Consider the following 22985-nt stretch of genomic DNA (forward strand, 5'->3'; position numbering starts at 1 on the left):
CGTTCATCCTGGCAGGATGAGCGCCGCGGTAGAGCGTGTTTGGATCGGACCGACCCGCGTTCAGTCGACTCTCCTCTGCAGAACCAGAGGAGTAAAAACCAGACACGTCTCTGTTTATGATTCCTGATGGAGGGGCGTGCTGTGGTGGCGCAGCGGGTTAGCACCCCCCACGTTTGGAGGCCTTAGTCCTCGACGCGGACGTCAAAAACCTAATGATTCCTGATGGAAACAACTCGGAGAACTGGAACCAGAACCAGGGAGGAAACGGACCGGAGTCCGTTCATAACGGCACGCAGCATTTGGGCCAAAAATATTATTACTACAAAAATTAATCTGAATATTGGAAAAAACCTGTAAAATGTCAAGAAAAAGTAATTTTGAAGAGCTGCTGTGAGCAGCTCAGTGCGGCTGAATGAAATCCGGGTTTCAAAGTTCTGCTGATCAGATGAAACATGAAATATTTCCGTATTTATAAAACTGATCTCGAAGCAGAACGCCACAAGATGCTCATCATTCCTCATCATTTTGTGTAAATAAAATATTATTATTATTCTAATATTTTAACTTTATTCCTGTAATCTGAATCCGGGTCGGACCAGCGTTAATTGAGCCGGTCTCTTAGCTTTTACTGCAGAACATAAACGGGTCAGCACTCAGATGTTTGGTTCTGGTTCTGCCTTCCAGTCCATTTGGGTTCTCTTCCTGTCTGTGAAAGTCCAGGTCAAACTGTGTGGCCTAGTCAAAGGAACAGCTTGTGTCAGACCCTGAAAGACTCCGTCAGTGATTGGCTGACTGCCCAGAGCTGACTGAATGCTGGCTCGGTCCAGTCCGGTCCGTGTCTTCTCCCTCATGGTTCTGTCCGTTCGTCACGCTGTGGGTCGGTAGAACAGCGCCGTCGACCCGGAGGAGCCGGCCCAGTCCCTGCGCCGGCCGGCCAGAACCGCCGTACGGATCAAGAGCCGGATGAACAGCGGCCTCTGCATGTGTCGTCATCATGACCCAACCGGGCCGCCGTACGCGCCTCCCTTTGGACTTCCTGAGTTTCCTGAACCAACAGGCAGCCAAGGATCTGTTTGACCTCTGACCCCGTGGCTTTAAAACCCGAGAGTCTCTGGGAACCGATGTCATGAGAACAAATGAGGTCAAAGTTCAGACCAGCTTCCTCTACACTCTAAAATAATTTCTGAAATCATAAAGTGATAAAACTCTTAAATTTGTCAGAAAATCCCAGAAGTTTCCTGAGATGATAAAATCCGACATTTCATCTAAAACCTGGATCAGAACGAGTCTGGACCCAGGAGAAGTTCTGATCCAGGAAAAGAACCGGTTCTTCCACAGCTCAGATTTCGGACTTTAGAAAGTCAGAAAATATTCCACTTTTAACATCAAAATGTCTCTTTTTACAGGTCAGTCAGGATTCATGTAATTAGTTCACTGAGGAAAATGGAGACTAATCAGAAGTTTACATACAGATCAAACATTCTGGGTTAACAGTTCACAGTTCACTTTATTTCTGTTAACTGGTTTAAAACGTTTCTACCTGAGGAAACCCAGCAGGGTGTCGAGTCGTTGCCTTGCAGCATTTACTCCTGATGACCAGCAGGGGGCGACAGTGGAGAGGAAAACCTCCCCTTTAACAAGAAGAACCCAGAAAGAGAACAAAATGTTAATCAAAGTAGCAACTAGTCATGTAAACTGGAGAGCAGTAGAAGAAGAAAGTGAGGAAAATGCTTCAGTTTGGCCTCCATCAGTCTGCGGTCCAGATGCTAACCTGTTTTATAGCCATATTAGGCGACAAAATGTCTGTTTTTACTGGAGCTAATGCCACTTCCTGAAGAACGTTACGGACTGAGGGTCGATACGACTTTAAACAAAGTGTTTGTCTATTGACCAGTGTAACCTTTGACCTCGTCGTCTTGGTATTTCCCACAGGAAGTGGAGGTCCAGGAGAGCCGGCCGGCGTCCGCGGCTGCGGTGACCTCCACTCCCAGCAGCACCAAGGACACCAAAGTCAATGCCAACAACACCGTGGGAGCTGTCAGCATCTCCCAGAATGCACCTGGAGGAGGAAGGAGCACGGAGGAGATGAGGAAGCTGTTCATCGACCGGGCCAAGAAGATCGACACGGTGTCGAGAGCCGGATTCCCTCTGGCCTTCCTCTTCTTCAACATCTTCTACTGGGTCCTCTACAAGATCCTGAGACACGAAGACGTCCACAAGCCCTGAGGACGAGGAGGACGGCGTGTCCTCAGAGGACGGCGTGTCCTCAGGGGACGGCGTGTCTTCAGGGGACTGCGTGTCCTCAGGGGACGGCGTGTCCTCAGGGGACGGCGTGTCCTCAGGGGACGGCGTGTCTTCAGGGGATGGCGTGTCCTCAGGGGACGGCGTGTCTTCAGGGGACGGCGTGTCCTCAGGGGACGGCGTGTCTTCAGGGGACGGCGTGTCTTCAGGGGACGGCGTGTCTTCAGGGGATGGCGTGTCCTCAGGGGACGGCGTGTCTTCAGGGGACGGCGTGTCTTCAGGGGATGGCGTGTCCTCAGGGGATGGCGTGTCCTCAGGGGACGGCGTGTCTTCAGGGGATGGCGTGTCCTTCTCTTTATATATTTTAACTTTTTTTCATCGTCCGACTTTAACGTCCAAACTCAGGAAGTGACGCTGAAGATCCACAGGAAGTTTTGAAGACGAGCCAAGATGGAGTCTGCGACGGACGCAGCATCTCCCCGTTCCTGTCCTGATCTGTGACGGACCTCCAGAACCTCCAGAACCACTTCACGGGTTCTGGTACCATTTCTTTCTCCTCTGTCCTCACTGGTTCTGTTCTGTCCCAAACCTTTTGCACGTTTCTGTCTGCGGCTCCATCTTTGTTTCTCCTCCTTTGTGCCAAAGCTGAGCCTGAAGGAGGCGCTCACTCCAGAACCAGAACCAGAACCTGGTCCTCAACGGGTTTACACCGCCGTCTTAAACCTTCAATTATTTTATCATTTTGCAAATGATGGAAACATTTTGTTGTTAAAGTTTAAATTATTTATGACATTTTAACCTAAAAATACAAAAACATTTATTCACTTTTTATTCAGTTTATTTATTCAATTCTATTGAATTCAGTTGATTTATATGGTAACAAGTCACAACAAATGTTTCAACGCACTTTATTTATTTCATGTTTATTTTTGTCTGGGATAAAAGAGAAAAAAATTCAGGCAGTAAAATTGTAAAAAAAAAAAATTACTTAAAGGAAAATTTATCCAAACGTTTCTTTATTCTGACTTTGTAAAATGAAGTAAAATAAAATATTTCCCATTTGTGATTTTTCCCCTGAGTTAAAGTTGGACTCTTTTTTACAGTGATGAGATTTTCCTGCAGAAGAGGAAGAGGAGGAAGATCTTCGGTTCTGGTTGCAGAACTGTCAGCAGAACCAGGACAGCAAACAGAACCAGCAGGTTTTCATTCCGGGTTTCTGGTTCTGACGATCCAAACGCTCAGAACCAGAACATCTGGAGGAGCAGACAGCTGGTTCTGATCCGAATCTGTGTTGGTAAACAAACTGGTAAACAAACTTTTCACCCTTTAGACTTTTTCTGGTTTGTTCTTGTTTAAAACCACAAACTGTAGTGTTTTTACCGGGTCGGACCAGAACCGGGCCAGAACTGGACCGCTACACACAAACCTGTGTTTTTAGAAATAAAAATCTGAAAAGTGTGGCGTGTTTTTATATTTACTCTGAATGTAGCGAAACCCAAAGGCCACCAGCAAGTAGACTGAGCCGCTTTGGTTTCTGAAATATTCCAAATTATTCCGCCAGAGGGCGCTGTTTCAGTGCTTCCTTCGTGCTGGTCTCTTCTTCTTTAATGTTTGTCAGTTGGCAAACATTGGAATCGACACACTACCGCCACCAACTGGTGTGGAGTGGGACCACAACGTCACCCAAGAATTGTATTATATAAATGTTTTAACTAGAATATGATCATTTTTACTTTAATTTTTCTAAATAGAACAACAATATTTCTTGAAATTAGGAAAATTCCTTCTTTTTCCTCCTTTTTATGAAGTGCCAACAGAAGCGGACCTGCAGCGGATGCTGCGGTTCCGCTGCTGTGGATCATCTGAGCCTCTGTTAACCAGGAAGGTTTGATTGAGGTGTAAATATTATTGTCCCCGTAAATCCTGAGATAATTCCAGGATTCTTCGCAGGAAGCCTGACGGAGCGCCTCTGTTTCTCCAGGCTGATGCGACGTCATGAGCAAGCAGAGACCTGCAGCTGCTGCAGGTTGAGCAACAGGCTGGAGCGGAGAGGGAGGAATGTGAGGCCGACGGCGAGGAGGAGGAAGAGGAGCTGCTGGATTCAACCTGTAATTATTATCCTGCACAGTTTACTTAACCTTCCTCTGACTGGGACACACACACACACACACACACACACAGGTGGCGGGTGGTCTGCAGGGGGCGCCGCTCTCCCTGATGTGACGAGAGATCCGTCATAATCTATAAAAATGACCTACAAACATTTTTTAAATTGTATCAGCCTGTTTTCCTTAATAGTGTGTGTCTAAATGTATTCTGAATTATTTCATCCTGTTTCTCATATTACAGGATCATAGACATTTTCCACCACTTTTCTTTTCTTCTATTTGTTTTTTATCACTTTTTCTGGCTCTAGTCTCCCTTTTTCCCAGTAGCTGACAGGAAAGACAGTAAACGGGTCTGAATGTGAGTCGCTCCACGGCACGCGCCTCTTTCCCTCTTTTGATTAAATTTTAATATTTATCACATTAGATGTTATTTAATCCCGTTCTTATTTTAGTTTTGTAACAGTGCACTCCTTTTGTTTTTTTTCCTGATATAAGCTTTTCGCTGCACAGTGGTGCAGTGAGCAGCACTGCTGCCTTGCAGCAAGAAGGTCCTGGGTTCGATTCCCGGCCCGGTTCTCTCTGGGTTCATCCCAGTCCAGAAACATGACTGTCAGGCTGATCGGTTTCTCTAATCAACCTGATTAGTTGATTGGTGACCCTCCGCGAGAGGCGGGTGACCTCCTGACCCCACTAGGGACAAGGGTGTAACAAAATGGGTGGATGAGTTTTTGTTGTTGATATGTTGTTTGGGTCAGAAGGTCACTATGTTAAGTCCTCTGGATTCCTGGATTAAATGCTGCGAGCTGTGATTATTGTTCCCTGTACCAGTGTTGTAGTTATGCTTGGTGTCTTTAGTTTAAATATAATTTAGCTGTTGGTTTACCAACATCATCCATTCAAAACGATTCGCAAAAAAACATGAAGTCCAATAAAAAAGAACAAAAAGAAACAAAATGCTGCATTTTTTAACCTTCTTCATGATAAACTAGGTTACAATATTTTAATAAAGAGTAAAATAGTCCATTTCCTTTGGAAAGGGAAGTGCAAATTATGGTAGATCCTTGTGAAGAGAAGGCGCTCCACTTTGTGAATGTTTACATTTCGTCATTTTGTCTAAAAGTATGTATCCATGTTTAATAACAATATTAAAAGCAGATCTGAGTGCATCAAAGCCGGTAGATGGATAGATGTGGTTCTGACAAAACGGCACCAAAACCTGGGTTCTGATCTTTGATTAAGACTTTAATTGGTCTGTAAAAAATTTCTGTTTACAAACAAGAAGTCTAAAAATCTGGTGGAGGAAACTGGAGCTGTGGGCCGCACAAAATCAATCCAGGGTCCGCAAATTGCCCCCGGGCCGGACTTTGGACACCCCATGTTTGGTGTTTTCAGTTTTGAGTCTGATTCAGAGTTAACTGTTTAACTTTTAGAATGTGATATTATGGTGAAAATGTCATTTTTCTACCATTAATTTGACAAGGAGTCAGACAGAGGAAGAGGAAGAAGAGGAGGAAAAGGAGGAGGAAGAGGAGGAGGAGGAAGAGGAGGAAGAAGAAGAGGAGGAGGAGAAAAGCAGCGAGCGCAGCGGAGGGCGCTCAGACCCGCAGCGGGAGGACGGCAGCGCGACGCCGGTGTCGATCATGTCTCTGGCCGGGAAAGTGGCTCTGGTGACCGGAGGAGCTCAGGGCATCGGAAGGGCAGCGGTCCAGTCTCTGCTGAAGAGCTCGGCCAAGGTTCGGTTCTGTTCCAAGGTTCGGTTCCGACTCTGGAGCCTTCACCTTCTGCTCCCTCTGCAGCTGCTTTCTGATCACATCTAACTTTTTCCTGCTTTTAAAGCTTCTGGTCGAACTTTCCGCCGAACTGGTTCTGGTTCTGGTTCTGGTAAATGCGGGGTCATGACGCGCAGCTCTGCTTTTAGAGAAGTTTGCATGTTTCTGACAAGTTTCCTTCACACATGCAGAGGATCAGTATCAGAACCGCCTCAGCAGGAGAACTTGTGAAACCGCAGGTCTGATAAAACCGAACCGGCTTCCTGCTCTGCTGATGCTCCGATCCCTCCATCTCGGACCGGGTTCCGGGGCTCCACTGACCGGTTCCGTGGGTCCGCTGACCGGGTTCCGTGGGTCGGCTGCTCCGTGTCATTACCTGCGTTTCCATTAACCATAAAATTGCACAAATTGAAAGTAGGAAAAGAAAATTTCGCTGAAAGGAAACGCATCAATTTCTTAAAAACTAACCTTTTTTAAAATTATTTTTAAAAATTTGTGTTTTGAGTCGAAATCAAAACTATATATTTGGCAAAACACTTTTTCTCGCATCATTTAAATCGCTGATCAACAACCGGATGCTACTACTGGTGAAAACCACGAAGACAGGAAGTAGGATGACGTTTTTTTGTTGATTTTTCAGAACTCTGACAGCAGGCAATTCATAAACTGTTGTTATTCCAACATGTTGAATCCAAAACTCTTCTGTAAAATGGTCCACTACAATGTCCCGAAAAAAGTAGGCGGGGCTTGTCGCTAAAACGTTTTATATAATTATATAACTGCCATGATTTTTGTTTCATTTCATATTTAATGGAAACACCATAATTACAAAATAGTTTTTGTTTTGTTGTTTTCTTGACATGAGCAGCAATTTGCTCAAATTTGTAATGGAAACACAGCAACTGATTTATGAAATAAAATACTTTAATTTCATGTTTTTCTGTAAGTAGTGGTGGGTAAAGTTCACCAAAATGTTCTCAGCTAGCGTAGCTTTACGTCAGCATATTTTCACTCAAGTAAAAATAAACATTCAAAAAATGAATCAAGTAAAACTGAAAATGATTTGGTGAAAATAACAGCACTGATATTCTTTCAGCCAACTCACTTCCTCTCAGGTCAAACCGAGACGTTCAGGTGCTTTATGTAGCTAAAAATATATTATTATTATTATTATTGTTATTTTAAAGCATTTTAAAATGGCTGTGTTGATGAGAGAGAGAATATTCCCTGTTATGGGAAAATCCTAAATCAGTTATTCTGATATTACATTTGAGACAAAAATAAACATTTACAAATAAATTCTGACATTCTAAAGATTAACATGAAAACATTTTTACAGAAACATAATTTCAAAATAAATTTTAAAGGAAGAAACATTTCTGAATCACATTTTCCTATTCACACACACACACACACACACACATATATGTATATATATACATATATATATACATATATATATATATATATATGTATATACATATATATATATATGTATATGTATGTGAAGCTGAGCAGAAGCTGAAGCTGCTGTAGGATCAGCTGATCTCCTTTAATCTGCTGTGAAACCTGAATCTGTCTGGACTCCATGCAGATTTAACAAAACGTTAAATCTCTCCGTTTTGCCTCTCTGGTCCGGTTCCTGTTCCAGTTAGCAGGTTCCTGTTCGGTAACTGCTAACTGGGTCAAGGCTGCGTTCTTCTCTGCCAAGTCATCTGGTTTAAAAAAGTCTAATTTAATAACTTTAAGCTAATTATAGATGCACTTTTGCAACACTTGTGTTTTAAAATGAAGCAGCAGGATTCAGTCTGTTCCTAAACTTCCTGTCGCTTCTGACTTTTTCTTTGAGTTAAATTATTTTGAGAAATGCAGCCATCAAAACACTTTTTAAAAAAGATTTCCTGTTTAAATAACATCTGATCAGAAACATCACAGCAGCTCTGCAGTGTTAAGACACTTTAACACGTTTCTTTATTTTTATTGCTGTAATTTATTATATTACAAATGCAGTGATCCGTCATTTCACCTGAATATCGACAGACCTCCTCTCCATAACTCGCCTGTTTGAAAAACCTTTTCCATCCCTACATCTTCATCCTCCTCCTCCGTTTTCTGGTTGCCATGGTGAGCTGAGCTCTCCACCTGCCTCCATCAGATGAAGTCAGGAATCAGGTAAAACAAACTGAATCCCGCCGCGTGTTCAAAGAACAATAAACACCAACCCTTTAAAAACAGAAAAGCTGACTAGAATGGTGCCGGCGCAGCTGGCTGCCTGCAGACGCAGCTGGCTGCCTGCAGACGCAGCTGGCTGCCTGCAGATGCAGCTCCCGTCGTGTGTGTTTGTCTGTGTATATTTGCTGTAACCGATTAAGGATCCGTGCTTGAAGAACCCATGAATCATCAGTTGGGCTTTCCACAATGGCTGGATGTGGTTCTGTCGATGTTCTCCGCGTTCTTCTGCTACTTTTTCCAGTCTTGGTTGCGGAGAACCTCACCGAGCGGAGTTTGCTCGCGTGAACGGCTGATTGCGTTGTGTGGGCCTCTGCTGCTGCCCGGAGACAGGCCTGTGGTCCGGAGGAGTTACGGAGGAGACGACGGGGCTGCAGGTCTGGAGTTAAACGGAGGGAGAAGAGGAGACGGCGCAGGCCAGCGGTACCGGCGATTATTGTGGGGAACGTGAGGTCTTTGGGGAATAGGACAGACGATCTCACGGCGCTGGTTAGGACCCAGAAGGAGTACTGGGAGTGCAGTATCTCTGCTTCACGGAAACCTGGCTGCACTCGCTTATTCCGGACTACAGCGTGGAGGTCCCTGGATTTTCCTTGGTGCGGGTGGGACAGGGACTTTTCCAAGAGTCGGAGAAGAGGGGCGGTGAGATTGCACTTTATGTGAGTGAGAGGTGGTGTAATCCCGGCCATGTTAACGTGAAGGAACAGATTTGTAGCCCGGACATTGAACTTCTGGCTGTGGGAATGCGGCCCTATTATTTACCGAGGGAGTTTACGTCCGCCATTTTGATCGCTGTTTACATTCCTCCATCAGCTGATGCAGCGGTGGCCTGTGACGTCATCAGCTCTGACACAGCCAAACTCCAGACTCAACACCCGGACGTTGTTATTGTGTCTTGTCTCTATGCTGTAACTGCGAAGTAATTTCCCTGCTGGGATGAATAAAGTACTTCTATTCTATTCTATTCTATTTTATTCTATTCTATTTTATTCTATTCTATTCTAGAAATACCGTTTGCTCCATCTGTCTGGCGCCCCCTGCTGGGCAGCACCCCGATGCATGTGATGCGAACCCAGTTTTTGTGTCCCGGTCCTGCAGGTGGCCGTGGTGGACCTGAACAAGACGGTGGGGGAGCAGTGCCAGGCCCAGCTGGACGCCGAGTTTGGGGAAGGAAGGAGCGTGTTCATCCAGTGTGACGTCACCCACGGCGACGCTCTGAGAGGTGAGGAAGAGCAGCAAGCCTGATGATGAAGCTGCACTTCCTCTTCATGAAACAGGAAGTGATGCGGCAACTTCACTGAGTCATTTCTGGATTTCAAGACTAAATTTGGCTGAATTGAAATGTTTCAGTGGTGCAGAAGTGTTGGCGTCGCTATGGCAACGCTACTCAGCCAAACATTAACAGAGAAAAAATGGAGGTTAATCTTTAAAAGTCATATTTTCACCATATTATTCATACATTTAAAAATAATAATTTAGTTAACCAGCTGAATATTGAGCTCTTAGCTAAATGTTGGACAGTGTGATCTGTGTTAGCTTAGCGCTTAGCTTAGAAATGAAAATATGACTGAAAACTGAACCTTCATGTTGATGACAGGAAAGATAACCGTCATCAGTTATTCATCCTGTCGTACGGTCAGCCCTGAGGGTCAGTCCCAGTGACCCGGTTCCTGCAGATCGGACCCGTCCCGGTCCCGTGTGGGAACCGGCTGCTGCCTCCCTGCTGTCTTACGGTGGAATGCTGCAGATGTTGCTACTTGCCGGTTTTCCCACCTCAGGTTTTCCCCCCGGGTTGTTTACACAGAGCTGGCAGCAGCAGATGATCAACATCCTGTCGTTATCCGTTCCCTCTGCGGCGCCGTGTGAACCGGCTCCTCAGGCTGGATCCACAGCGTGTACTGTGGAGGCCCGGTCGGTCCAGGAGCAGAACCGCTTTCCAGACGACCACAAGTTGATCTGTAAACAGTTTATCAGGCATTAATAACTGTTTATTATGCATTAATTAAGGCTGAGAAGGAGACAACATCCACTGGTTTCTGGACAAATAGTGAGATAAATCTGCTTTCATCCTGGAAGTTTCAGGTCTGACCTTTGACCTTAGAAAATCGGATTTTACAACTAAAAACATAAATCCTAATCAGGTCTTCAGATAAGATTTTTAGCATCATTTAATTCACCAGTTTAGATCCAGCTGCTGCTGCTGGAGCCTAAAAAACAAAAGTAAAACATACAAAAACAAAAAGTTACTCCAGTCAGTGAAACCAGAACATGATCACATTAGTAGCCTGTTCTTTTTTTTTTAACCCCTCCAGGGTCTGTTGTGGCTCTAGGGTCCCTTATATGACAGCAGGCTGACAGGAAACAGGGAAGACACGGTAAATATCACCGGGTCCGGGAGTCGAACCCGCGACGGCCGCGTCGAGGACTCAAGGCCTCCCAACAGGGGTCGCGCTAACCGCTATGCCACGACGGCACGCCCTAGCTAGCCTGTTCTTCTTAACAAGCTAAATGCTAAATAGCATTAGCATCAGTTAGCTAACATTACCTGCATCCAGCAGCTTTAGTCAAACCAGTTTGGATTGTTGTTGGTTTGCTGCCAAGATTGTAACTCACAGCTAAAAACAAACAAACAAACAAATAAAACAAACAAACAAATAAAACAGCTTCCAGACCAGAGTGAGCACGGCTAACTCTGTGGGCAAGCAATGCTGCCCCCTGCCCCCCCAATGCCCTCCTGCCCCTCCAGCCACCAGGCTGTCCAGAGTGACGTCCGTTTCTCCGTCTCTGTCTCCCTGGACAGACGCCTTCCAGAGGACGGTGGACCAGTTCGGACGCCTGGACATCGTCATCAACAACGCCGGCATCAACAACGAGAAGAACTGGGAGAAAACCATCCAGGTCAACCTGGTAAGAACCGGCAGGTGACCCGGGTCACAAACTACCAACACCAGAACTTTACTGCAGGAACCGAACAGAACCTGAACTCGTGGCTAAATGTGAGACAAGAGCAGAAATAAAATCAGTTTAAACGTTTAAAGGAAAACCAGAACAAACATCTAGAAATATCACATCATCTTTTGTCAACATGTTTGGTAAATAACTGATCCAGGTTCTGGTTCTGGTTCTGAAGGTTCTAATGTGATGTCAGGCTGAATGTTTTGGGGACATTTAGAACCCAACAGCCAGCAGGAAGTAGGCAGAACCATCAGCCATGAGGCGTCACTCATAGAAAACCAGAAATATGAAAAGAGACGTAAAATGCAGCCGGTTGGGCCGAACCGGACCTGAACAGAACCAGAAAAACAGAACCGAATCTGGTCCAGGTGAAAAGAACGAAAATAAAACTGTCAGAATGAAGAGTCCAAACTGGATGTTCAGGCTGGTTCTGATCCGTGGTTCTGAACTTTTTCGGCTCATTTCTATAAAATGACATTTAATCATCACTAGAACCGGGTCGGACCGGGTCGGACCTCTTACTGCAGGGGAGTCAAACTCCAGTCGATGTGCCTCTGGTCCAAAACTGGAATGAAACGGGTTAATTACCAGAACCAGAACCGGGACCAGGACGAGAACCTGGACCAGGACCAGAACCAGGACCAGGAGGAACATCTAAACGTTGCAGGACACCGGACCTGCAGTACTGGTCCGTTGTCCTGGTTCTGTACCTTAGTGCTTTCAGAACATTTCGGTTCTGAACCATTTCTGGGAGATTCTGACAGCGTCTCGCTCAGACGGGTTGGCCGAGAACTTCCTGGTCCAAAACGACCCAAAGATGTTCTGTTGGACCTTCTGTGTGTGGAGTTCACAGAGAATCATTCGGACCTTCAGACTCATAAACCCAGAACCTGGACCCGGTCCGCTCTACGGTTCTCTGTAGAGGACCAGAACCTGGTTTTGGGCTTCAGTGAAGAAACGATAAACAAACCAGATTTAGAAACGATCCGTTTCATCACTTCCTGTTGCAATGAAGCGTTTCCTCTTCCTGCACCGAGCCGAACAGAACCTCATCTGTCAGAATCTCACTAGAAACCTCAGAGCTCAATCTGAAGGCTTCTGGTTCCACTGGTTCTGGTCCTGGTTCTGGTACTGGTTCCAGTTCCGGTACTGGTATTGGTACTGGTGCTGGTTCCAGTTCTGGTATTGGTTCTGGTCTTGGTTCCGGTTCTGGTCCTGGTATTGGTCCTGGTTCTGGAAGTCGGTCTTTGTTCCCCAGTCATCATGCTGCCATTACTGTGCTTCCCTGCTGGTTCCGGTACTTAACGGGTCGCTCCGTTTCCACATTGTCCAGCTTTTCTCAGAACGTTTCTGGAGGATCATCAGAATGTTCTGGAAAAACTGGGAAGAGTGGTAACGGAGGCCTGACCTCTGACCTGTGTTGTGGTTTTATTTCTGCCGGCTCCATGTCGGCCGACTCTGTTCCTCTTCAGATCAACGTCTGCTCAGGTTTTTCTCTGACCTTTGGTGGTTTTGGATCCTGATTCCAGAATGTTGACCCAGAGGTCAGAGGTCATCTGAGCAGGCAGAATGCCTGACTTGTTTCAGTTTCAGCGTTGTCTATAAATTTCCAGCTGGTTTTCTGGTTGCCGATCGTATCAGCAGCTCGATGTTGTTTTTGTCGTTGCTTCCTGAGGAAACCGCAGCCTCTCATCAGAAGATGTCGCCTTTCATGACTTCCTGTCCCAGCGGCGCGTGGAGCTGCGCCGACTTTAACCGCTTCTTCTTCTTCTTCTTTATCTGCAGACCTCAGTGATAAAGGGAACCTACTTGGCCCTGGAGCACATGAGCAAAGAGTACGGCAAGCAAGGAGGCACCATCATCAACGTGTCCTCCATGGCAGGTAACCGCTGGGGCCTCTGGAGGGGCCCGACAGCTGACCCCAGTGCATTGTGGGAAGGAAAACGGGCCTGAAACTAACTGCAAGGATCTTTAAATAAAAGGTTCTGGGATCCACCTGATCAGTCTGTAAAAAAGGGGTCAAAGGTCAGCAGGCTGGAGATAAACTCCTGCTGCTGCTCATGCAGACATGATGAAGCTGAAATCTTCCTCTTCATCGCTGCTGGGCCTCAGGACAGGAAATGTCCTGAACTGTGTTGTCTGATAACGTCCTTTGTGGTCGACGTTCTGCTGCGGTTCAGATCGCTGTGACCTCTGACCCCGCTGGTGTTCGCTCCTCTGCAGCGCAGCAGGAGGGATCGGGTTCGACCCACCAGAGGTTCTGGTTCTGATGGGTCGCTGCTCTTTAAAACTCACCCATCTAGAGAAAAACATGCAGTTCAGGACAAAATCTGGAGTTTTTACTTTCATCCTTGGAAACAGAAACATGAGCAGATTTGATAAAAATTCTTCCGTATTTGAATCCAGTTGGTTTGACTGACGAAGAAACGTCTTCATGTCTGAACACGAACCAAACTGAGAGGAGTTGGTGCAGAACCGGGTCGGGTTCAGGGTTCCCACCGGCTGCAGTTTCCCACCAAGGAGAGTTTTGGATCCTGAGGTGATGAAACCAGAGACGGTTCCTGCAGCAGCTCCATCTAAACTCAAACTGTCTGGAAACGTCAGAGTTTCCTCCAGTGTGTCGTCAGCCTGGCGGGCTGCCGGGCTCCAAGGCCCTCCCGCCAGGCTCAGCGCCATTTATCAGAAACGCTTCGCAGTTGAACTGCCTCGGCGCCACCTCTCACTCAAACCGGTTCCTCTGGAAGGTTCCAGCAGAGCCGGTTTACTGGCAGTAATGGTTCGCCTCCTCAGGCTGCAGAATCCTGAACTTCAGGTACAGAAGAGTCACTCAGAGCAGGGAGGCGGATCTGAGCGCATCTATCTATCTGACTGAAGAATAATCTTTGTGTGAGGTTTACGCTCCCTCAGCGCGTGGCTCCGGGTCTGAAGGAGCTGCATGTAGGAGGCGCTGTGACCCCCACAGCATCAAAACCATAAACCTCCTCCAATTATCTTACTACACACACACACACACACATTCACACACACCAAAACAACCATTTAAAACCAGCAAAGCAAAACAAAATTTGACAACTTAGGAAAACACAAAAAATGTATAAATAAATAGTTTAATTTTGTATTGTAAGAATATTTTGTAACCAAACAAATGCCATCATTCATTTTAGTTAATATTTATTTAAATAGATCTTAAATGTAACCAGTATGGTAAAGGTTGTTCCAGGGTTTCCCCCAGTGTATTATAGGCCTGGCAGCTGCCATGCTTTGCTAGCCCCACCGCCAGGCTGAGCCTTTCTTGTTTATTATGTTACAAAAAGAAATGTACAAATAAATAAAAAATGCTCTTTTTTTTCTAAGCCGGATTGCAAGCGTCTCTGTTGCTCTGAGTGTTTCACTGGCGGAGCAGATTTATTCCTAAAAGATGACTTTATAGAAAATAGGTTTAAAGTTGATGCATTTAAAGCCGGACCAATCACACCGCTGCATGTTGCCGCGCGCTGCAGCAGCTGGATGTCTTAAGTTTACCTCTTGGCGGATCGCGCTCGCCTCCTTTCACTCTAACTGGACTCAAACTGACCTGAATGGATATTTTCATCAACCCTCTGTGAGGAATTATGATTCTTTCCAGAGTTTTGGATCAAGGTAGTTTAAACCCACCGTGTTAGCTCTGGTTGCGCAGCTCTACGTGAACCGCAGGAATAACTTGTAGTGGCTTTCAGAGGAGCGTTGAGCGAGCGGTGAGAATGATTTATAATTGTGGACAAAGAAATTTGTGCGGCTTTTCCATCTCGCTGCCCAGCGTGTGGCGCTGTCTGCGCTGATATGTCTGTGTTCCGGTTGGTCGGAGTGTTAGCGGTTAACAAACCAGCGCTAACCTCATCATGCAGGTTCAGCCGGTGAGGAGTTTTCACGCTCGCCTCGTAGTCACGATACACCCTGGTTTTATATTATTTTTTTAGTATTTTAGTGTTATTTTTCCAGTTACACAATGCATCAAATCATATTAAATGCTTTGTCCACTTAGAGTTAATGTGCGCAGAGATCTGAGAAAGTCGTCCCATAAAGTCTTAGCAACAACTTCTGTGGCTTTTAATAAAAACTCAACAGACAGAAATGTTAGAGCTACTAAAGTCACATTAGCAGCATTAAATTAAATCTCCGTTTGTTGCTCATCATCAGTGCAGCAGATTGAACTCATCCTGCAGGGCCGGTCCAAGGCTGCATGAGGCCTGGGGCCCTCTGCCCCTAGGGGCCCCTCTTGCTGCTAAAACCATCAGCACCTCTAACAGCTTCTGTGTTGGATTTAATCTGGGAGAGAGAGAGATTAACTGGCCAACATAAAAACAATCAGTTATAACTACAGTTTATTAATTTGTATTTGTTAACAAACAGCTCAAAGTCAAAGATTAAACTCACAGCATCAGATTGTTGCTATGGTAACAAAACAATAACTATAAAAATTGTTCTTTTAACTTTTACAAAGTAAACTTACCAGCTCCTTAAAATCTTACATGTAAATGTTAAACAATTTAAAATCTTTTAATTTATTTATGCTGAAACCATTAAATCAAATTTAGCAGCATTAATAATCTCAATAAATAAATGTTACATTTATGTATCTGTGGTCTGTGTTAAAATATTAGCATTTATGGGGCCCCTGAAACCCTGAGGGCCTGATGGAGCCGCTGACTTAATTTGGATTAAACAGAAATGCAAATAATTGAAATTCATTTTAATTGTATTTTTTTGATTTGTTGCTTTTAAGACTAGTTGTGGGTTTAGATAGCATTTCACTGGAAATGTTTTCCAGTAACTTTTAATTACACAATAATATTTTTTACATTTCCTGTCTACTTAACATCTTTTAATACAAAAACACGGTGGACCGACCGCCAGGCTCAGCAGGTTTTCTGGGGGAAACCCTGATTGTTCTACGATCCACTGGCTGATTGCTTCATTAGGCTTTAAGTGCAAATTTTTTTTATTAATTTTTATTTAATTTTTTGTGTTGTTGAAAATGTATTTCAACAACAGAACTATCAGGTCATAATTCCTGTCAACTTTGGACATTTTAACACAAAAACCCGGTTTTAGTCGACCGCCAGGCTTCTGGGTGAAACTCTGAAATCGACCAGAACCGGTTTTTACTTTAGAGTAAAGTTTGTCTATGCAGATGATATTCAGACATACTGACACCTTTAACCATTCTATGCGAGGAAACTAAAATGGAGGGTGCTTGGGTTCCCCAGTTTATGACAAATATGACCCAGAGAAACATTACAATTTTAGGCAAAATGATTCAGCCTAACTTTATTAAACTAAAGTGACAGGAAATCCAACTATTTAGTCACCACGATAAACTTTAAAGTTGAAGGACGCTTAAGATTTAAAGAACATAAACCTCTTTACATAAGGCAGACCAAATAAAATATTAATGGCCACCTTTTCCCCCGAACCAGGACACAACAAGAAATGTCCACTTATATCAATATACAGTCCGAAACAAATGTCACCCAGTCAGTTTGTTACTCACGACCTTCAGGAGAGGGAAAAACGTTGCAGGCCTGTTAGGAAAAAGCGAGGAGTTGAAATCCCAGAGGAAAAAACATTGAGAGCGTTGAAATTCACTCGTCCTATTGTCCGGACTTCCCTTGAACGCAGCAGACACGTGGGGCTGAAGTAGCTAGCTAGCTCACTTAGCTCAGCTCAAAGCTTGTCTCCTCTCGTCTCGTCCCTCTCGCGTCGACCAAACTCCTCCAACTTCTCCCGAATTCCGTCCTCTCCCGTCCGGCTTTGTCCGGTTTTCTCTGTATTTCTTCACTTCTTGTCCGCTCGTCTTCCCTCCGGTCGCCATCATCACGGTTCTCCTCTCCTTCTTCCTCCCGCCTTCTCTCCTCTCAACCAATCACGACGGACGGACTGTCTCAGTGACCAATCAAAGGGCAAAGCCAAATAAAACACACAGTGCATCTTACGTCACACTAATACTTCTTTCAATTGCAATATTTACATAAAATAATGCTCTTAGTTGATTTACAAATAATACCGTTTTAATTACTAAGTAAGCTAATTACTTAATAATTACCTTTAGCCTTTATATTATTTAGATATTAAAGTAAAGGAAAATACTAGTATATTTCGTTCAGAAACAAAAATATGAAATCCATAGCTGTCATCAATTTATGCATTAGTAAATAAACGTTTACTTTTAAAATATTTGTGTCCTGTATTGAACTATGTAAGATTTCTATTAACCTTCACATACAGGAGCAAATTACCGTAACCTCAGTTTACCACAGGGCTACACGTTTCTCCAGATCTTCCTGATCTGAAAACCTTCAGCTGAAGGAAGAGAAAGCAGAACCAGAGTCACCAGCTCCTCCATCTGTAGGAACCTCTGTGACCTTTGACCCAGCTCTCATGTGAGCATGTCTGTGGACCACAGCTGATGCTGTGGTTTCAGCAGGACAGGATGAAAACCGGCAGCAGAATGTTTCCAGGTTTTCTGGAGCATCAGGGGATTTTCCAGGTAGTTCCAGGTCTGAGTTAACCATCAGGTGAAAAACATCCAGGATGAACCTGAACTCATTACTTTTCATGGTTTCAGGATTTTTCCAGCCTGGTTCAGATCCATATCTTGACCCTCAGCAGGCTGGAAACCTTCAGGAACATTCCTGTGACTAACGTGGACGAGTCCAAACCTGGACAAATACCTGGAAGCTTAGAGTTTCAGGGAAGGAATGCATGTTTACAGAGATGTCCATCATTGGACCCTGGTGGATGAGGCTCCTGGGCTTTTTCCAGTTCACCTGAACTCTGATCTGCCAGTTTTCACAGTCGGAGGTTGGACATTGTAAACTAGAGGAAAACGGTGCTGGTTCTGAGGTTTTAGTTTCCGTCTGGTCCGAAAGGTGAGCAGCGACATTTTCCTGAAGGTCAGAGAGCGATTCAACACATTCCTGAAAGCTTAAAGGTCAGATCTGCTGCCGTCTTGCTCCGGCGGCGGCGGCTTGCTGCAACCTGCCTGCTGACATTCAGGAGCTTTTGATTCCCGCCATGATAATCAGGAACAGCAGAGGATCTTATCTAGGAACACAAACAGCTGCTGGAGGCTGGCTGGATGGAAAAAGTCACAGAGATGTTTAACTGAAAACAAATTTCTATGCTGAGCTGCAGCCGTCAGCTGGAGATGATCCCATGGAAGCCGAGGCAGTTCTGAGCCGTGTTAACGCTAACGCACCGGTCATAAAATGTGTTTAGCTGATGCTAAAGCGCTATCCCCATGTGACATGTAGCGTAGCATAATGCTAAAGCACTATCCCCATGTGACATGTAGCGTAGCATAATGCTAAAGCGCTATCCCCATGTGACATGTAGCGTAGCATAATGCTAAAGCGCTATCCCAATGTGACGTGTGTGACGTGTAGCGTAGCATAATGCCGTAGGAAGCACCGATCTGCTTTTTCACTTCTGATACGATACTAGTATCGGCCGATTCTGCACAGATAAACATTGACTTAGAATTTTTTAAAACAGGCAGATGTACTGAATTACAGATTTATTTGATAACTGTGCAGCAGCAGGCGGTTAAAGACAGTGACCGCTTGGTCAGACATGTACAAACAATTTATGTTCAGTTAGGAGAAAAACAGCAGAAAGAAAGAAACTAAACTGAATAAAACCATCGGCTGACTGTCTTGGCCAAACATGTAAAAATAAACAGAAACAAACTTTTCAAATGGTTCAGAAAATGTAGTCAATATTTCTAAATATAACATAAAATAAAGCATGTCATCACTCAGAGCATGAAGCATAGAGCTACACTGAAAAGATCCGCCTTTATGGCTCATTGTCTTTGTTACCTGATGTAGAAGTTTTTTCAACATCGGTACTGATATAAATATTGATACAGATATCAATACAGATATTGATATCTGCTCTAGTTGATGCCCAGCTTGTCTCAGTGAAGCTAAGAGCGCTAAATGTTTCCAAAGTTAGAAACAACAAGCCGCTAACAGCGCTTTGCAGCTAGCGGCTTGGTGTGTCGCCTCTGCAGGAGGAAGTGATGCGGTCTGGAGGCTCCAGCTTCCTGCTGCAGCAGCTGCTGACTCTCTGGTTTCTCTCCTCCTTCAGCCTTCCTCCACTCCCCCCACCAGCCCGTCTACACGGCCACCAAACACGGAGTGATCGGCTTCACCCGAGCGATGGCGGTGAGCGGAGCGCAGCGCAGCGTGAGTCGGCCGCCCGCCGGCAGCAGGTTTCAGGTCAGCAGCTGTGTGTCTGTCTGTCCCTCTGCAGGACGCCGCCGCCCAGGACGACTACGGCGTCCGCATCAACGTCCTGTGTCCCGCCTTCGTCGACACGCCGCTGCTGCACACCGTGGAGGAGGAGGACAACATGGGGAAGTTCGTCAAGTTCAAGGACGACTTCAAGCAGAGCATGAACAAGTTTGGGGTTCTACAGTAAGTCCAGCAGAACCGGGTTCTGGGCTCAGATAAATGTCAGTGAATCCAGGTTTTACAGCTCATCGTCATTCACTAGAGTCTCGGCTCCAGTTCCGCCCCATCCTGACCCACCGGGTCTAGCGGAGAGTTTATGGGGATTTCTGGCCATTCTTCCAGAAGCACATTTGTGAGGTCACACACTGATGTGGGACAAGACGGTCTGGCTCTCAGTCTCTGCTCTGATTCATCCCAAAGGCGTTCTGTCGGGTTGAGGTCAGGACTCTGAGCCGGGCTCTCCATCGTGTCTTTATGGGCTTTGCCTTGTGCTCTGGTCCAGATCCAAACGGTTCCCACACAGATGGGAGCCTGGAGCCAAGGGCCAAGCCCAGCTCCTGAAAAACAGCCCACACCATAATCCCTCCTCCACCAAACTTTACACGCGGCCCAATGCAGTCAGACGAGTGCTGTTGCCCTGGCAACCTGGCAGCGTTCACTGATGTTTGTAAAAACGGGCTGCAAGCCCAGGGCTTCATTTACGCACCGGATTCCCCACCTGGATGGGTGTTGTTCACCCACGATGCCCCTAAATAAAGTCCAGGGACGGTTCATGTCGGCCTGGAGATTCTGAGGGGTTCTGGTGACCCGGCTCGGTTCCCTGAGTGAACCCGGTTCCTGTTGGAACCCAGAGGACGTCATGACGCCGACCAGAACTTCAGCTTTTAGCTTCACATCCAGGATAAAAATCTGCAGCTTCAGTTCCTGCTCAGACGGTTCTGGGTCGGACCATCAGAACCATCAGAACCATCCTGTCCTTGGTGTGTTCAACTCAAACTGGCTGCAGTCGGGCCTGCCGGTGCCACCGAAGCAGAGCCGGCTCAGTGGCAGCGGGTCGGAGTGAGGTTCTGGTTCCGATGAACCCAGAGAACCTCCCACCGTATGAAGCGTGTGGCTGGAGGCGCCGGACCCGTTTCCGACTGGATCCGGGCCCGGCGGTTCTGCTGACGCTGTGTCTCTGTTTCCAGGCCGTCGCTCATCGCTGAAGGGATGATGAGGCTCATTTCGGACCCGAGCCTGAACGGCGCCGTGATGAAGATCACCTGCGCCAAGGGAATCCACTTCCACACGTACGAACCCATGTCTGCCTGACCTCCGACCCGCAGGAACCGCGACCCGTTCAGAGGTTCTGGAAGCTAAACTGGAACCGGTTCCTCGTAGAACCTCGACTCTTTTGGTTGTTTTAGAGAAATGCTGAAGATGATTCTGTTCTGCTTCCTGTTTGGACTCAGCAAAGCAGAACCGCTTCCTGTGGGAACCAAAAGTCCGGAATCAGCTGATTTGACCAGAACCAGAACCGCCTGCTGATGAGAAGGAGACGGTTCTGACCTGGTTCAGTCATGGACAACCAAACAGCTCCTAACTCTGATTGGTACCAGGTTCTGTTGGTACCAGGTTCTGAGGTAAGAACTGGTACCAACAGAACCTGGTACCAACCCCAGGGTTTCTCCCAGTTTGTGTTCACCAGTTGTGTTCTGGTCCAAATCTTTGCTTCGGTTCATCGCGGTTCTGCTCAGCTCTCTGAAGGTCCCACAACGTTTTCATCAGGTGAAGGCCTGGACTTTGACTAGGCCACTGCAGCACTTTGATTCTCTTCTTCTTCTGCTGTAGATCTGCTGCTGTTCTGTTCGGTTCTGTTCTGACCCAGTTCAGACGGAGCTTCACTTTTTACTCCAGAATAGGTTTGGTTCTGTTGTACTTCACTCATTTCTGTCTCTGTGCTCCACCAGGTCCGGTAACCGGGTCCAGAACCCGACCAGAACCCCTCAGTGTAAATGACCTTGAGAAATAATGAGATTTGGTTCAATATAAAAACGGCTTTAATGCTGAAAATGATCAAATGTTAGAAGCCATACATGTCATAGAAACGGATCAGAACCAGAATTACATTCACCGTCCAGCGCCGGCCCACTGGGCTCCTTCTGGACGGAACCAGATGGGGCCAAGATTAGAGCTTTTATTCTCCTCTGCAGCCCTCCCTGAAGGCCAGTTAACCAGGTTCAGTCTGTTTACTGCTGGCAGACACACATAAACATGGTTATGTAAGCTGCAGCGTGTAAGCAGATTAAAACAGACAGAACCGACAACGGTTCATAAAGAACATCTCAACTGGCCTGAGAGGAGAAACAAAACCAAAGTAACTGAAGGTCAACAGAAAATTCAAATTCAAAATACTTTAATGATCCCGAAGGGAAATTAAGTGAAAGCAAACGGATCATTGACCTCCCTGCCTCCAGGGGGCGCCGAGTGTCCACTGATGGAAAGGAGCAGCTGTGTTAGCAACATTTTTTCTAGGCCAATAACTCCAAGACTATTCAGTGAAGGCTGGACTCACCTGGACTCACCTGAACTCACCTGGATTCACCTGTCGGGCTTCGTTCACACAGCAGCGCTCTGCTTACGCCAGTAAAGATGGCCGCCGCTGTGGGAATGAAGCCAAAGAAAGAAGAAAAACATTTTTCCTTCTGGTTGTAGGTTACAGTCAGGTGGGAAATAATCGTCTCTTATTTAAAAAATTAAACTGGATCTATTCCGGTTCCGGTTCCGGTTCTGTTCTGGTTCCGGTTCTGGGTCAGACTGGCTGCTCTGGAACCTCCCAAATCTCTAACTCAGAGGTTTTTAAAAGATGAACCAAAGAATTTCTGCTTTTTGCATCAACTTGTTTTCAGTATAGAAATAGTTTTCTGTTGCTTTAAAGGCTGAGTGGCTCCAGGGCGCCTCCTTGTGGCTGGTAATTATCGGGTTAATTTGTGTTTTCAGGTAAAATCATCTGATTTATGTTAGAAAAACTTTTTATGAAAAATTGTGTTCATAATGTCAAATTTCTGTAACTTGATTTTAACTTAAATTTATCCTCCTGGTATCATCTGAGGACGGAGCCAGGAAAAATGATATTAATGTTAATATAAATAAATGCTGCTTCGCTTTTGCTTCATGTGTTGAATGATTCTGTGGTCCAGGCGGTGAAATGTTCAGCAGACGGAGCCTTTTCACCGTATTCAGCTCCGTATTCAGCAGAAAGCCTCGGCTCTCCGCGGCGCTACGAAGAGCTTCTCCAGAGAAATGAAGTTCTCCCGTTAAAATCAGCATGGAGGAATATTCCGCTCGCAAGATGTGAAGGAACCTGTAAACGGTGTCAGAGTTCATGTTCAGTGTGACAGCGAAGCCAAACGTCAGCAATGCTGTGG

At 45.8% G+C, this 22985-nt stretch overlaps 2 protein-coding genes across 7 annotated transcripts in view; both read left to right on the top strand.

Annotated features, from left to right (window-relative positions):
- The window catches only part of glra3 (glycine receptor, alpha 3), a 32742-nt gene extending 30385 nt beyond the window's left edge, over positions 1-2357 (top strand). For all 5 annotated transcript variants that reach the window (XM_028016967.1, XM_028016968.1, XM_028016966.1 and 2 more), the window contains one exon: positions 1933-2357. In XM_028016967.1, the coding sequence (XP_027872768.1) occupies positions 1933-2226 (294 nt within the window). In that variant the 3' untranslated portion in view covers positions 2227-2357. The remainder of the gene's footprint in view (positions 1-1932) is intronic.
- Positions 2358-5899: 3542 nt separating this feature from the next.
- Positions 5900-22727, top strand: hpgd (15-hydroxyprostaglandin dehydrogenase). 2 transcript variants are annotated; one of them, XM_028016985.1, is made up of 7 exons: positions 5900-6100; positions 9446-9569; positions 11148-11254; positions 13088-13184; positions 19433-19509; positions 19598-19761; positions 20766-22727. In XM_028016985.1, the coding sequence occupies exons 1-7, from the start codon at positions 5990-5992 to the stop codon at positions 20887-20889; spliced, it is 804 nt and encodes a 267-aa protein (XP_027872786.1). In that variant the 5' UTR covers positions 5900-5989; the 3' UTR covers positions 20890-22727. The 2 variants fall into 2 exon arrangements, with proteins under 2 accessions (XP_027872786.1, XP_027872787.1); XM_028016986.1 differs by having other exon boundaries at positions 5905-6082.
- The last annotated feature ends 258 nt before the right edge of the window (positions 22728-22985 follow it).

This window comes from Xiphophorus couchianus, chromosome 5, assembly GCF_001444195.1.
Source record: "Xiphophorus couchianus chromosome 5, X_couchianus-1.0, whole genome shotgun sequence".
NCBI lineage: Eukaryota > Metazoa > Chordata > Actinopteri > Cyprinodontiformes > Poeciliidae > Xiphophorus > Xiphophorus couchianus.

Bases quoted from the DNA above. Each gene is read 5' to 3' on its own strand.
- hpgd (XM_028016985.1), top strand. From the start codon at position 5,990: ATGTCTCTGGCCGGGAAAGTGGCTCTGGTGACCGGAGGAGCTCAGGGC. The intron at 6,101-9,445 runs GTTCGGTTCCGA...CCGGTCCTGCAG, and splicing joins AGGTTCGGTTCTGTTCCAAG to GTGGCCGTGGTGGACCTGAA. The intron at 13,185-19,432 runs GTAACCGCTGGG...CTCCTCCTTCAG, and splicing joins CAACGTGTCCTCCATGGCAG to CCTTCCTCCACTCCCCCCAC.